Source organism: Lissotriton helveticus, chromosome 4_1, assembly GCF_964261635.1.
Source record: "Lissotriton helveticus chromosome 4_1, aLisHel1.1, whole genome shotgun sequence".
NCBI classification, from domain to species: domain Eukaryota; kingdom Metazoa; phylum Chordata; class Amphibia; order Caudata; family Salamandridae; genus Lissotriton; species Lissotriton helveticus.
In genome coordinates, this window is record NC_136063.1 from 1,085,436,220 (window position 1) to 1,085,453,216 (window position 16,997).

The window sequence follows — 16,997 nt, forward strand, 5'->3', positions numbered from 1 at the left end:
TAGTAGTGTAATGAAAAGCTTATACATATGACCTTTTCTTTGTTTTTTAAATGTTATTCTAAAAAGAAATTATAAGGCCTAAGCAGGAGTACTCATGTGATGAAGCCTGTCCAGGGGAGCACAAAACATAAGGCTTGTGTCCAAGAGTGCAGTGGACAGGGCTAAACTGGAGTAGTGTGCAAAAAAAAGATGAACCTCATTTATGAGGCCCTGCGTTAGTTTTACACTGCTGATGCGTCACTTTTAGTGACGCATCGGCGGCATAAAACATGCACCTTTTTGCGCCATATTTAAAAAGTGATGCATGTAGGTAGATGCGTCACTTTTTAGACCTCTGCGCCACAATATACCTCTCTCAGGTGTAATGTACACAGAGGGGGCATTCCTCCGCAAAAAGCCTCGTAATAGTGACGCAGTGAAATCTATGAGATTTCACTGCATCACTTTTAGGACACTGTTACATCAAAATCTTGCACCTGCGTCACAGCAGGCGTTAGACTGAGGCAAACGCTTTCACATGAGGCTTTCCCCATGTGAAAGGATGCATTGCTAGAGTTGCGTCACTTTTGTGACACACTCCAGCAATTCGTCACTTTTGCACTTACAGATACATCAGAAATACTGACTTATCTGTTAGTCCTAGAAACATGTTGCATTATACATTAAATATAATGCACCATTGGTGTCACAAGGAGTGCACAGTTAAAAGTGACGCATCGCTGTTTTCATAAATAAGAATCTCAGTGTGCTTCCAAATCTGAGATAACACAGGTGTCATGATTGTGAAAGCGGGCGCGCCGATTGTGCGCCGAAGGCGCGCCAAAGGTAAGCCCGTCTGCGCCCGTCCGCGACCGGATCGCGACCAGCGCCAGGACCCCTGGACCTCGACGATCCCGACCGACCCGCCTGACGTACTCAGCCGCCACCCTCAGCGCACTCAACACCGGCCGACTTCCAGACTGCCACCAAGCCACCCCACGACGTACCCACGGACCTTTCAGCTGCCACGGCTGCAAGTTCACCTGCATCCGGACCTGCCTCGCACCAGCACCCACCAAGACGAACACCAGCAGCACCCACCTCAAGTGCATCCTGATCAACACCCGCTCCGTCCACAGACACGCCATCGAACTCTGGAACCTCCTAGACGCCACAGCCCCCGACGTTGCCTTCCTCACGGAGACCTGGATGAACGCATCCTCAGCTCCCGACATCGCCATCGCCATCCCAGAGGGCTACAAGATCGTCCGGAGGGACCGAAACGCCAACCAGATGGGAGGAGGCATCGCCATCATCCACAGGAACACCATCCGTCTCACGACCAGCACCGACAACACCCTGACCAGCGCCGAACACCTGCATTTCCAGATCCACACCAACCCGAACACCACCCTCAGAGGCACACTGATCTACCGACCCCCCGGACCTCGCACACAATTCAGCGAGGACATCGCCGACTTCGTCAGCCCGCATGCCCTCCCCTCCGCTGACTACATCCTCCTGGGAGACCTCAACTTCCATCTGGAAAACAACAACGACCGCAACACCACCACCCTGCTCGACAACCTCGCCAACCTTGGACTCAAGCAACTGGTGTCCACCCCCACCCACCTCGCCGGACACACACTCGACGCAGTCTTCTCTTCCAGCACAGACATCGAGTTCAGCCACGCCACAGAGCTTCAATGGACGGACCACAGCTGCGTCCACTTCACCTTCAAGAGAACGACGACCCACCAACACCAGCAACAGGCCGCCCGCAGAAGCTGGAACAAGATCACAGCAGACCAGCTCGCCACCTCCCTGAGCCAGCACCCTCCTGCCAGCTCAGCGAACCCCAGCCAGGCCGCCGACAACCTCACGAAGTGGATCAGCAACTGCGCGGACGAACTCGCCCCTCTGAGGACCCCGCCTAGCAGACCCGGCAGCAAGAAGGCCCCATGGTTCACCAACGAACTCAAGAGCTCCAAGAAGAACTGCCGAGCCCTCGAGAAAGTCTGGAAAAGGGAACCGACACAGGACCTCCTACAAACTGGCCACCCGGAAGCACCACCAGCTGATCCGCGCCGCCAAGAAAACAGCATTTAAGGACCGGTTGGACAACAACGCACACAACTGCAAGGAACTCTTTAACATCGTGAAAGAGCTTTCCAACCCCAGCGCAGGAAACAACGACGTCACCCCATCGCAAGACCTCTGCAACTCCCTCGCTTCATACTTTCACAACAAGATCACGGACATACACAGCAGCTTCAACAACCAACCAACGCACACCGTGACCGAACAACCACCCCCCACCACCATCCTCCACGCCTGGACCCCGATCAGCACCGAAGACACCATCCGCACAATGAACTCCATCCACTCCGGATCACCGATCGACCCCTGCCCTCACCACGTCTTCAACAAGGCCGACGCCGTCATCGCACCTCACCTGCGAGACATCATCAACACATCCTTCGACACCACCATCTTCCCGGAGAGCTGGAAACACGCCGAACTCAGCGCTCTACTCAAGAAACCAACAGCGGACCCCACCGACCTCAAGAATTACCGCCCCATCTCGCTTCTCCCGTTTCCAGCCAAAGTCATCGAGAAGACCGTCAACAAGCAGATGGCCGCCTTCCTCGAGACGAACGGATCCCTCGACCCCTCACAGTCCGGCTTCCGAGCCAACCACAGCACCGAGACCGCCCTCATCGCCGCCACCGATGACATCCGAGCCCTGATGGACAATGGAGAAACAGCGGCCCTCATCCTCCTGGACCTCTCCGCGGCATTCGACACTGTCTGCCACCGCACCCTAGTGCAGCGCCTCAGCAACGTCGGAATTCAGGAGAAGGCTCTGGAATGGATCGTCTCCTTCCTCGACGGAAGAACACAGAGAGTCCGCCTACCACCGTACAAGTCAGAGGCCTCCGAAGTCATCTGCGGCGTCCCCCAAGGATCATCTCTGAGCCCCACCCTCTTCAACGTCTACATGAGCCCCCTCGCGGCCATCGTACGCAAACACAACCTCAGCATAATCTCCTACGCCGACGACACCCAGCTGATCCTCTCCCTGACCAACGACCCCGCCGCCGCCAGAGCCAACCTGCACGAAGGGATGAAAGAGGTAGCTGAGTGGATGACGATCAGCCGTCTGAAACTGAACTCGGGCAAGACGGAGATCCTCATCCTGGGCTCCTCACCCTCCGCCTGGGACGACTCCTGGTGGCCTCCCGCCCTGGGCACCGCACCCAAACCGACAGACCACGCACGCAACCTGGGCTTCATCCTGGACTCCTCCCTCTCCATGACCAGGCAAGTTAACAAAGTCTCCTTGACGTGCTTCAACATCCTACGCATGCTACGGAAGATCTTCTGGTGGATCCCCACCGAGACCAGGAAGACCGTCACCCAGGCCCTCGTCACCAGCCGTCTGGACTACGGCAACGCCCTCTACGCCGGTACCACCGCCAAGCTCCAGAAGAGACTCCAGCGGATCCAGAACGCCTCAGCCAGACTCATCCTCGACATCCCCCGAACCAGCCACATCTCCGGACATCTGAGAGACCTTCACTGGCTCCCCGTCAACAAAAGAATCACCTTCCGCCTCCTCACCCACGCACACAAAGCCCTACACGACCGAGGCCCGAGTTACCTCAACAGCCGAGTCAACTTCTACGCTCCCAAACGCCACCTCCGTTCAGCCAACCACGCCCTCGCCGCCGTCCCCCGCATCCGAAGAGCGACCACAGGAGGAAGGTCTTTCTCCTACCTGGCCGCCAAGACCTGGAACTCCCTCCCGACCGACCTGCGCCTGACCCAAGACCACCTCTCCTTCAGGAAGAAGCTGAAGACCTGGCTGTTCGAGCAGTAGCGGCACCCGCCCCCCCCCCCCCCCTCCAGCGCCTTGAGACCCTACGGGTATGTAGCGCGCTCTACAAGTGTCAGTGATTGATTGATTCAAATTATTTTATTTAATCATGCACACACTTCTTATTCTTTCTCAAAAATGTAAAAGCTAATAATTTTCACCAAAATCGATTTTTCAATAACATTTTAGAAACACAGTGCAGGTCCTATGTACAATCATTCCATTTCAGTCTTGAAAAGTCACTATTTTACAAAATACATTTCCTATCTCTTGCAAACATTCCTACCAAGCATTACCCAAAGAATGAAACAAAACAAAACAACAGCAAAGAAACTCAGTCTGCTTCCCAATCTGAGGTAAAACACGTAACATGTTTGTAAAAGATTCAAATATTTTTATGTAATTATGCACACACTATTTATTCCTTCTTAAAAATGTTAAAACCATTGATTTGCACTAAAATCGTTTTTCAATTACCATTTTATGAACAGAACACAGGTCCTATTTACAAGCATTCATTTTCACTACTAAAACCCATTGTTTTGCACTAAAATTGTTTTTCAATTAACATTTTAGAAACACTGCACATATTCTATATACAAGCATTCATTTTCACTACTGAAACCCATTGATTTGCACTAAAATCGTTTTTCAATTACAAGAGTGTAAGTCCTATGTACAACCATTCAACTTCACTACTGAAACATCACTATTTCACAAAATACAAATCCTCTATTTTACAAATATAGAAACCATGCATTTTCAAAAAACATCAAACAAACCAACAGCAAAGAAAATCAATGTGCTTCTTAATCTGAACTCTCTATCTAAATGAATCATAACTCACCTTTACAAATGCTTTAGGAGATTCAGAACACTGTCTGATACACACACCAATATTTCTTTAGCAGAGCAAAAGGTATGTTCTCCAGGCACTGCAAACCTTAATGGCACAGAAAACCTCTAATTCTACACACATATTGCTCATGGTAACCAATCAAAACTCTTCCCTCTGTATTTTCAAACCAACACCCTTCCCCACTCAGCCCTTTCTACCTGTTACCATAGCAACTCCCTCCACACTGAGCTCTCAGTTTTAAAAGTTTATTCTACAATGTTGCAAATCACCTCAGCAAGGATGTTTGACCTGCGAATACACCAGCTTATCTGTTGCAATGTTTCTTTAAATGACTTTTTTTAACCATTCAAATTACTTCTTACACAGAACACAACCATGCACCCTAACTTACAGTTTTCAACTATCTCAATCTACCAATCATTGCTTGTGATTCAAGAGTACTGAAACTCCACAGTTTTTTTTTTGCAAACTCCTACTGTTCCAACTGCCATTTCATTCCTACACTTCATCTGACTGCACCAGAACCTCCTCTCACCATGTACTCTGTCTGGATTATTGGACATAGCTACATTCACTGGGCTCAAAGGTATGCAGCTAACAGAAATTTTCACAACCTTGATTTACCAAATGTGCACATAAAATGGATTGGCCAAAGAGGAATGAGATGTCATCAATTGATACCATTGGTGAAAACCTTTTACCATCTGCCACACCCTAACCTCATAATTTTGCACTGTGGTGGAAATGACCTAGGCACTTTGACTGGGGTAGGTCTGGAGATACTTTTAAAGGACACCTTTGGACAATTGATGACACTTTTTCCACAAACTGCCATGGTATACTCCAATATATGCCAAAGACAGAAATGGAACTGGTCCAACCAATTTTGTCCACAATTTAAGAAAGCACGGAAACATGTGAATAAATCTGTTTCTGCTTACATGAGAGACTATGGAATGGGTTCAATATACAACAACAACTTGCGTTACAACATGCAAGATATCTACAGAGGAGATGGTGTGCACTTCTCAGATGAGGGGAATAGAATATTCCTCCTGAATTTAAGACTGTGCATTGGTACCTACTTGTAGGTACCTAAATCAGCCACATAACCCAAAATCCCTTTTCAGGGCTACCCTATCTCTGATCACTCCAAATGATTATCTTTTTCTAATTTTTTTCACTATTTTTCACCAAAGTACGCTCCCCGGTACGCTCCCCGGTGCGCGTACCGGGCGCTCCCCCCGCAAAAATGAATATATATTTTTTTTTGGCCTATATGACCTCCTAAGACCCCCTCAGAAAACCTAGAGGGTCAGGGAGTGCCTACCGTGCCCCCTTATACCCATTCCCAACGTTGTTTGTCCTCCATTTTCTGTCTCAAATCTACCGAAACACAAAATGGAGGACTCCCGTAGCGCTGCCGGTACACGTACCGGGGCGCGCACCGGGAAGCGCTCCCAAAATTTTTTACAAGTTAATTTACATAAAAACCACTGGAGACACTTTCACCAAATATAGAATAGGCCATACTACATACCAGTCCCTACCATTTTTCCAAATTTGGTGGAATTCCAATGAGCCATTTAGCCTGTAGACCTCTCTAAATATCTTGAGGTAAATTACTTCACAAAAACACATCTGAAGTGTTAGAATTGACAACCAATTAAAATTTTACTTTCATTTTCTACTATTATTTCATGACATTTGATTGGTTATGTACATGAATATATATAAAGAAAGAGAGGAAAACACAGCCATTTTGACTACTACTTCCTGAAGTACATTTCAAGAGCATTTTCACTGACAACTTAAACTTATTTTTGAAAGGTAAGATGTTACTTTGAAAACTGAAGTATGTTATGCACTTTAAATTAATTTGGAAAACATTTTCTGATAGTTATATACTATCCCTCTGTAATAGTTATAGATTGAGATAAACTTCTCTGTTATAGTTATGGATGGAATTAGGCTTGTCTTGTATAATTATGAATTTACTTAGGCTTTATCACATACACTTTTTTATATTTCTACTTCCAGTCTGATACCATACACTGCCCAAAGATAAATTCACTGTTAAAAAATCAAAACTACCTGAACTTAAACCCAACAGTGCCCTATCTCTACTGATATATTTATTTTTTATGCAAATTACAGCACGAAAATGGAAGGAGAGCAAAACATTTCTTTTGAAATTGTTCTGGGGAGCAACAATGGAGAAGTTATTGAACCCAATGATGACTTAGAATTCATGGATGAGCCACAGGACTATGAACTACTTCAATGTGTAGAATCAGTAGATTTGCTGATTCAAAATGAGGACATTTCTGACAATCAAATATTAGAAGTTCTGTTAAATTTGGAAAAAGAATCTGAAAAATAAATTTATATTTAATAATTCTAAAATTGTTTGAGACATTATTCATTTTTATATGTAATTCCTGAACTAGTACCAAATTGATTATAATGTAAAGTCAGTCTTATAGTATACTGTGCAACTTTTTTATGTTACATAGTAATTTTGCTCATAGATACTTCCTTTCTCCCACTATATTATCTCCAATGTGTATTTGACATCTCTTTTTCATCTCCTGCCTCTATGTTCTTTCTGCTTTCCTGACAGACTATGATATGGATTCCATATAGCACAATAACTTCTGTAACAACATGCAAGATATCTACAGAGGAAACGGTGTACATTAAATTTAAGACTCAGCATTGGTACCTACATGTTGGTACTTAAAACACCCAAACAACACAACAACTCTATGCAGAGCTACCCTACCTCTAATCACTTTAAATTATTATTTTCCTGTTTCACTGGGTTTTCCCCGTGGTACGCTCCCCGGTACGCTCCCCGGTGCGCGTACCGGGCGCTCCCCCCGCGAAAATCCAATTTTTTTTTTTTGCTCTGCGGGCCCCTTTTATGGCCCCCACATCAAACCTAGGGGGTCTGGGGGGGGTCTACCCTGCCCCCTTTTGGTCATTTCCCCCTTTGTTTTTGACCACCTCTTGTGTCTCGATCCTACCGAGACACAAGATGGCGGCCGCTGCGGACTGTTTCGAATGTTTACAGACACCCGAGAGCCAATCAGCTTCCCGTGCGCAAGTCGCGTGGCGCGCCCGGAGCGCTCCCCGGTGCGCGTACCGGTGCGCGGCTATAGATATATACATTTTTTTTAACCCAAATTACTCAAAATCCTCTGGATCACATATCTTGAGACATAGCAAAGGCACTTCGGGCTACCAGTCCCTACAATTTTGCCAAGTTTGGTGAAAATCCATTCAGCCGTTCGAGCTAAAAGTGAAACCGACCGCCCTATGGAAATTAACATGGGGAAAACACGTTTTGGGACCCCCCTTTTATCTCGGCCCCCGCTTCACGGATCCCCCCCTCAGAGAAGGACCGGAGCGCCGCGAGGCAAAGTTGCTGAAAAATTCAGGCAGATTCCTCAACCGGCGCCAAAGTTATTCCCAATAGAATGTTGCGATTTCCCTATGGAAAACAATCCTAACTATAACTACCTACTGGCGACCACCAGTAGGTAATATGTATACTATATCTAAGTAAGGGGTAATTACACCACCTTACCCAGGCTGCAAGTGCAGACCTGGGGTGTTAGTTTGGAAGGCTAACCAGGGGTGGCACAATACATGCTGCAGCCCCTGGTAGGCCCAAGGTGCACCTATGCCCTGGGCACCTAAGGTACACTATACAGGGGCTCACAAGTGTGACCCAGTAACCAATCTGGTATGTACCTAAAGTACATGGTATCAATTTAGAGAGAGAACAGCTAGGCTGTGGGCCTGATTAGCAGGGCCACAGCCATACTAAAGTCGAAACACCTGTGAATCACAGCAAAAAGTTGGGGTAACCATAGGAAGCAGACCCTACTCTCCTACAACCCCTGGCTTCATGTTCCTCAGGAGGACCCGGCATTACGGTTAGATAGGCATCTTCTAGCACCATCAGGGATCATGAGTGCCCTATACAACAAAAAGAAGAGACACAATATTACAGGGCCAATGCTGAACACGATACGCATATGGTTTGAGGCATAACAAACGCTTGGTTGGGACGATGTGGTCGCACAGGCAATGCCACTATGGGACACAAAGAAACTTGGGATGCTGTGCAATACCAAGGGAGTCCGTAATTGGGACTTGATAGGCATATCGAAAGTTGGAGATTTGTGGCAGAAAGGAGGGGTCGTTACCTTTGCGCATCTGCAGGCCACTTATGGTCCTGTGACGACAGAACTATTCCGCTACATGCAGGTTAGACATGCACTACAGTCCTTGCTGCAACCAGATGCGAGCCTTGAGAAATCCTCTCCGTTAGAGGATAGGCTCCTGACGGATCATATCCAAAAAAAGGCAATCTCCCTGACCTATAGGAAGATAGTCAATAATCGAAGAGACCCCACAGTGACCTTGAAGGCCCGTGGGAGCGTGAGTTGGGAGATATTGATGAGGCAGATTGGCAGTAGGCACTGGCGTCCCCTAGAGAAGTTGCAATTCCATCCAGACTTAGGCTAGTGCAATTAAAAATCCTGCACTGCACATACTACACTAGAACACTCCTGCATCAGATACACCATGTAGACACTCCGCTCTGTCTTTGGCAATGCGGAAAGGCAGGAACATTCTTCCATACAATCTGGACATGCCCCAGAATCGAAGGTTATTGGATGTCGGTGATGAGAACACACTCCTAGGTCACACGGATTACCACACTGCCAGACCCAAGATGCTGCCTACTCAATATAAGGGAACCAACAGATTGGAATACGATTGCTCAGGACTGGGTAACTTTAGGCATGACGGTAGCAAAACGTAATATTGCACAGCACTGGGGATCTGGTGTTAGCCCCACTCTCAATCATTGGTGCAAAGACATGGATATGGCGATGGTGGCAGAAAAATCAGTATATCTCCACCGAGGTTGCCTGAAAAAATCGGGGAAGGTCTGGGGAGGATGGAATACCTACTGAGGCGATATATGTGAACCTCCTCTAATGGAAGACTCAGACTCTGATACTAGTACATGAACGAGTTATGCTGAGCGACCACTTGTCTTACCTATTTTTGGGTCGTGAAGGGATACGGGGGATAGACTTCTGGGATGTGTTTGAGGAGACATGCAAAAATAAGTATGTAAAAACTGCTGATTTGTATCAGCATGCCATGCACACTGTACTGTCATTAAAATGTTATGCATAATGATTAATAAAAATTGTTTTAAAAAAAGGCAATTTTTTTAAAATGTCTTCACGGGGGAGAACCCCTCCCCCCGAACCCTCCTGATTGCCGTTGGGCTCGATCGCTGCGCTCGCTCGCATACGTTCATTCATTTTGCATATGCCTCACCAGTTTCAAATTCCACCAGCCGCCCCAGTGAATTTGGCAGTTCTTGGTTCAGAAAGAGTGCTTTTCGTAATTTTGTGTAAACCTGTTTGGTAGTTTTGAGACTAATTATGTCTGGTACAGGGAGGAAATGGCTTGGCAGTTCAGGCTGGACTGTTCCCATGAGGCACAGGGTTAAGTGAACTGAGGTGGCGAAGTGAGCGAAAGAATGGTGTTCAACCCAGATCTGTGACTGGGGGTGATTGTCTGAAAAGTTGAACGGCCATTGAGTCACCATGCCAAGTTCCATCTCGGTCTAGTTCCAGGAGATACAAACCATTCTTCGGAGGGCGTCAATACTAAGAGGCATCCATCCTTTGACAATATGAGTGTTTGAAATTGTGTTTTGTGTGTCAAAGTCATGGGGGTCAGATAATACTACTTATCATGGCACGACGGGCACTATATATATATTTTTTTTTTAGTCAGTGTACCCTTCACTCCGGGAGTGACATGTCACGCCTATGAGCATTCAGCTCATGTACACTGAAAGGCGGTGGCTACTGATGTGGGTAGTGGTTTCGGGTGTAAATAATGCAGTAACCAGCTCAAGGGTAACCACTTTATTTATGAACACTACGGGTGTTATTTAAAATATTGATGCCTTTATTATCACTAACTATTTTATTAACTTGATATGGATGCGCCTATAGGGCTACTTACACTATATGGGATGAAGTGATCACTTTATTTCTGATGTTTCTGATATAAGTAAAAATCTGTATTTTTAACAACCTACATTTGTGTACTCAATATTTGTGTTTTTATTAGTTAAGTATAGGAAGGTGATTTTTTTGTTACTATATTCATTTTCTTCCAATATTTTAATGTTTTGATATTGTATGCACACCATTATGTCAGTGATCCCTATGAGCTACATTTGTTGAAGACCATTTCAATGATAACATAGAAGAAAGAGTTTAATTGTTACCAATCAAACCACATGATGTGTTTCTACGTGGTAGCCATCTTGGAAGGAAAACCGCTAATTACCATAGAAACGATCATGCAGCGGTAAACAAAAACATTTGTAATTGCAAAATAATCCCAAGTAGAGATTCTAATTTAAAATACTTGTATATTTGTGTATTCACTGCAGTAGAAAAGTATGTTTTTCGATTGTCTAAGGAGAGTAACTTAATTGTTATTTGGCAACATATTCTATTAGTTCACAAAAGTGTCTATTAATTTTCTGTACAATTTCAAACACTCTTGACAACACTCTTGACTTTCACTGTCATTTATTGATAACATCTTACTCTTAAAGCCTCTTAAACATGTCCAGTAATATGGAGGTCACAAGTCCCAATGCATGCCATTGATATATATCTGTTTTTTTACGTTTTTTTATCTTAGTCCAGAAGATGGATCTCTCATCTTATATGGTGTCAATTGTGGGAAGTATGAGCCCCCACAGGGTCAGATATCTAGTTTTATTCATTCCAGTATCATGAAACAAAGTATAGGTATGTAGTCTGCATTCCACAGTGTCAAGAAACAGCCTAAGTAACTTAAAATAGATTCTGTGTTTTTGTATGTTTACTGCTTTTTCAGGTTATAAACATGACTGTTATTTATACTTGTTATTTTTCATACCTTTTTACTGAATGGTTGTCTGAGTAATACATTTGTATATTTTTTTAATTATACGTGTGCACTTTATTTATTCTAATTTTGTAGTACTTTTAAATGTCTGTTGTTCGTTTGGTTCGTTCTCTACCCCCCTTCCACCTTCATGCTGCTTGCCCCATTCAACGTCCACGCTGTTTTTACACATATTGCACAGCAACACGGACTGCTGTGCAACATGGCTTAAAGGAAAAAAAGAGCTATGACACGGTCAACATTGGTTACGTCATATCACTTTTTTTTTACTTTATGCCATACTGCACAGCAGCTACCTTTTCTGTGCAATATGTGTAAAAAAATTGACAAAGCCAATAAATCTTACCTAGGCAAAACCAGTTAGCTTTTTCAATACTAGTTTTCACATGCATCCCCTTTTTCATTTTTTTCACATTCTCAAAGGGGAAAGGCTACCTTGTGTCCCACAGTTACCCTTTTCTATCTGATAATGCGTTACCACCACCTTTGCAGTGTCAGTAAAATTCTAAACCCATTTTGATATTTGGGGCCAGATGTACGACCATTTTTGTTGTCGCAAACGGGAAATCAGCCCTGTTGTGACCGCAAAATGGGTCTGCCCTATTTACAAACCCTATTTTGCAAATTGATAACCTATTACGGTTTGCGACTTGCTATTAGAAAGGGGCGTGCCAAGGGCGTCCCTTCCTAATAGTGACTTGCAGTTCAATGTAAGATTGTTTTGCGGAGGTAAAACACTCACAGTTTACCACCCATTTCAAATGGGCAGTAAGTCACTCACAAACAGGAATGGGTCCCCAGGGGACCCCTTCCCCTTTATGACTGGCATTGAAAATATATTTTTTAAATTCATCCCGCTTTCCTTTAAGGTAAACAGCCTGCATTTAAAAGAAGAAAAAGCTGCTTTATTGAAAAAGCAGTCACAAACATGGTGGTCTGCTGACCCCAGCAGGCCACCACTCTGTGAGCGCCAGCCATTCCCAATGGTGTCTCTAATTGCACCTGACTCATGAATATTAATGAGGAAGGCAATTTTCAGCCCCATTAGGAATCGCAAACAGTGTCTGAGACACTTTTCTAAATTCCAATTTGCGAGTCGCAAATTGTGAGTTGTAAAATTATGCAAATTGCGACTCGCAAATTGGAAGGGTCGTACATCTGGTCTTTGGTGATCTGTTAGCGAATAACAAATGGGGTTAGGGCTAGATATACAAAGTCTTTTTGCATTTGCAAAAGGCACAATCTCAAAATTGGGCTATTTGGCACTGCAAAAAGACTTTTTCTGATATATCAAACCGAAATTGCAATTTAATAACAAGTTACTGAATCGCAATTTGGGTTTGCGACTAAAGACTGATTTGGTATTTGGAAGGGGCATGCTCAGGGCTTCCCTTCCAATTATCGAATCGCAGTGGTATGTATTCATATATTGCGACTGAATTCCAGTAGGAAAACATTAGTATTTTACCATCTCCTCAAAGGAGGTGATAAGTCATTTGCAAATGAGATGGGGTCCCCATGAGAACCCTTTTTTTGTGAGAATGTTAAAAAACATATTTGTATGAGCAAGTAGTCGTTCCACGGACCAATGCCTACACTTAAAAAATTAAAGTTAAAAGTTTCAGTGGTCAGCTGACCCAATAAGAACACCATCTAGTGGCGTAACGTAGGTCACTGCAGGAACCTGCGGTGCGGGGGTCCGAGCTGCAGAGGGCACCTCAGCACAGTACCCTGGCCTGAGGACTTGTGACTAACTTTGCAGGGCAGGAGGCATGGGCTCTAGTTTTGTCACGCCACAGCCACCATCCCTGTGGTGCTGTCATTCCCAGTGGATTACAAGCTGCAACCTACCATAGCCCGCCGTAGAGGGCTATACCGGCTATTAAAGGCCCTCTCCAGCGTTAAAGGCCCCGAGCAGAAGGCGAGGGCCTTTAACAAGGGAGAGGGACTTTAATAGCGGTATAGCCCATCTACGAAGGGCTATAAGGCTATTAGAACATTCTGTCACTAGAGGACAGAATGTTCTAACAAAAAAACAAAGCCTTTTAGAAGCGTGAGGGGATTGGAATCCCCTCAGGCTCCCTGAAGCCTTTGTTCACAGCCAGAGCTGTGAACAAAGAAACATTGGAATGTTGGAGCTCCAGGCTTATACCAGCCATTATAAACCCAGAGCACTCCATTGTTTTCAATGGAGCTCCCAACATTCCAATGTTCTAATATTGATGAAGTAAGTCCATTTGAAAGGCACTAGGAATCGGTGATTTAGAAATAAAGATGAATACATTAGGAATCACGGTTTCCAATGTTAGTACATTTAGCCATTAGTACATAATAAGAAGGTATTTTATGGTAGCAAACTTTTTGATTTTGCGAATCGAGGGCGTTGAGACATCAAATTGTCTTTGCCCATCAATGCCCCTTGGTCTTTATTCCTGCTGCGCCACCGGAGAATACTGCACGGAGATGTTGAAAATCAGTGTTTGTGCCAGTGCAACGTTTGAGTTCTTTTAGCCTAGTCGCTGCTTTAAGCATTGTTTTAATAATTACCTTCAGCGACCGCCTTTTAAGCAACTACATGAAGGTTATCTCTCTATACAGCTCTCATATAGTGCGCAGGTTTACAACATTCAAACTCGTGATGGAATGTAATTTGCGGCCCTAACGATAGGGCTTTTGAATGGCATAGGTGTTTTGCTTCAGTGCTGTGTTCCTAATCTGACTTCCTTGTCACGGCTTCGGATATATTTATGACACAATTCTATCGACTCTGTGCCAGATATGGGCAACATTTATGGGAGGAGACAGGCCTCACCACCAACCACAGCGAGGGAGAGGAGATAATAATAAGAAAGATAAGGCTAAGGGCACCAGAAATGTTACATTACAACGCACCTTCTAGTGCTACATGGCACAATAAGGGTAGACAAAAAACAATCTAAGAAATAGAGAAACAAGGCGACTAATACACATCGGAAGGCAGTATATGAAAATGTTGATTACGGGAGGCAGCTTTGCAGCGACCAGCAAAGAAGAAGACGCCGGAAAGATTTCAGAAAACAACAACACTGGAAGCAACCAGGAAGGATTTCAAATTGTCACTTTCAAGTGGCTGTACGTCCACGTACCTTTCATCCTCAGTTTGTGGATTTTGGTAGCCACTGCAAGTAAACTCGGTAAGTACGATGTGTTTCATCGGTGCATTGAAATCTAAATGCTGCACGAAACGGGGCTTCAATGTTGAAACATTCTAAGTTAAAGAGGCGGATTACATTGCGTAAATTTGTGCGAAACAATTGCACACTGACATGTCCAGATTGCCTAGATTGTACTGAAGCAGTTTTACACGAGCAATTTGGCTGATCACCTCATGAAAATGTTTTTGTGAATTGGTGCAAATTTACATCTGTCAGGCAGTACAAGTCACAGTGGGGAATATTTACTAAGATTTTGGACATAGAGGTAAAATCTTTTTTTTTCAAATGTTCTATCCAGTGCAAAGTTTGTTTTGAACTGGAAATCCAATTGAAAGTAGTGCAAAGCAACGCCTAGTGCTGCTTTGCGTTACTTAGTGCCAAGTGCCGTTTGATGGGTGGTGCATGGTTGTTACCATACAACCACCCATGACTTTTAACACAAAACTCTAGTTGCTAAAATAGTAATAAGGGTTTTGCATCATAAAATAATGCCTCTCTAAAAAAAGGCGTAATCGAGAAAAATGTATTTATTACTCCTTTCTTTTCCAATTTTGCATGTGTGCAGCATTGTGCAGCATAACATAAAAAGTAGTAAAAGTAGTAAAAGTTGTAAAGTTAGTCTAATTGTATATTGTGGTGGGAGGATACTCTTCTAGTAGGAAGTCTGTACTAGACTCACGCTAAGGTATGGGTGTCGCTCATCGCAGCCTGATTGTGCATTGGTGCTTGAAAGAGAGGAGAGTCCCATATCTCCGCACATATGACATTGTCCTGTTCTCTCCTTTTCACGCACTTTTGGTTGCTGCGCTGGTTGAGTGAGAATTAAGAAAATTGACCATAGTGTAATAATGGATTGAAACAACTGAAATAAAAGATTTTTTTTAAGTTATTGTAAGATTGCACCGCCGCAGTTTAACTAAGCAAGCCCTGTAAATGGTGCAGACCTTTTCTTCTGTTTTCTTTATCAAAAACAAATATGATGTCAAACCTTCAGGCACTGAAATTAATTCAATCTGTCAAACATTTACATATTACGTTACAGTTCTCCCCAAAAGGTATTACTGCAAATTAAATTTCATTTTCAACATCTTGCTACACGTCTGTAAAAACTATCTAGTTACGCATTTTCTCTGATCAAAAATATAACATCCTTCACAAACATATTCAAACATATTCAGTCAACGTGATACTGATATTATATTTACTGTTATACGTTATTGCTGACAAATTTTCACCATCACCAAAGTGATTTTTTAAACATTTTACAGATGGATTACACGAAATAAAATATTGCTAATATGTGGATGCTATCAAGTTAATGTCTCAACATTTATGGCACACATAGGTTTGGGTGCATTTTCAGAATCCGATTTTGTGGACATGTATGCCCACAAGCAGAATTTACTAATATCAAACACCATAAGCATTGCAGATTTAATGCAATGGTTTTTAGCTTTGTAGTGGGCTTATAGATTTTTCCCACATTGAGGTCAAGAGTGACTGCTTAGCATATGCATTTAAGTTCTACAAGTGATCATTCGAGAAGCTTCCTTTCTTCCACAATGGGGCCCAATTCACAAAAGTTAACCTAGATGTTTGTTCTAAACCTCGACCTATGTTTTAGACGGTCTATGTTTTAGACTATGGGAATTCACAAAGAGCATTTACAAGTAGTATCTTTATATACACACTCGGAAGGACCTTTGTGAATCGTGCCCTTGCTTTAAAACCCCACTTGCACATGTAATTATACTCTTAAAGGTTTTATGTAAGTGGGTGAAAAAGCCCCCCAAAAACTCCGATACAGATTTCAGGAAAGGAATTTGTCTCCCATGAAAAAAGGTTAAAAAAAATCCAATGTACTAATGCACATTTCAACCACACTTATCCCTGAATATTGTCATGAATATTCATGAGGTAGGTCGCAAATTTCAGTTGACTCTGATTGGTGGTTATTACAGGGATAACAGCCGGCTAGGCTCAACAGACAATCTTGTCTACTTCGCCTTTCAATAAAGTAAAGATTTTCTTTTAAAAAGAGCCTATTTTCCTTAAAGCAAACGAGTCTGCATTT

The 16,997-nt window shown here is 43.9% G+C and overlaps 1 protein-coding gene across 1 annotated transcript in view; it reads left to right on the top strand.

Annotated features, from left to right (window-relative positions):
• The first annotated feature begins 14,516 nt into the window (after positions 1 to 14,516).
• Positions 14,517 to 16,997, top strand: part of SLC9A3 (solute carrier family 9 member A3) — a 1,113,267-nt gene continuing 1,110,786 nt past the window's right edge. The window contains exon 1 of the mRNA XM_078687678.1: positions 14,517 to 14,902. Coding sequence (XP_078543804.1) covers positions 14,713 to 14,902 — 190 coding nt within the window. The 5' untranslated portion in view covers positions 14,517 to 14,712. The remainder of the gene's footprint in view (positions 14,903 to 16,997) is intronic.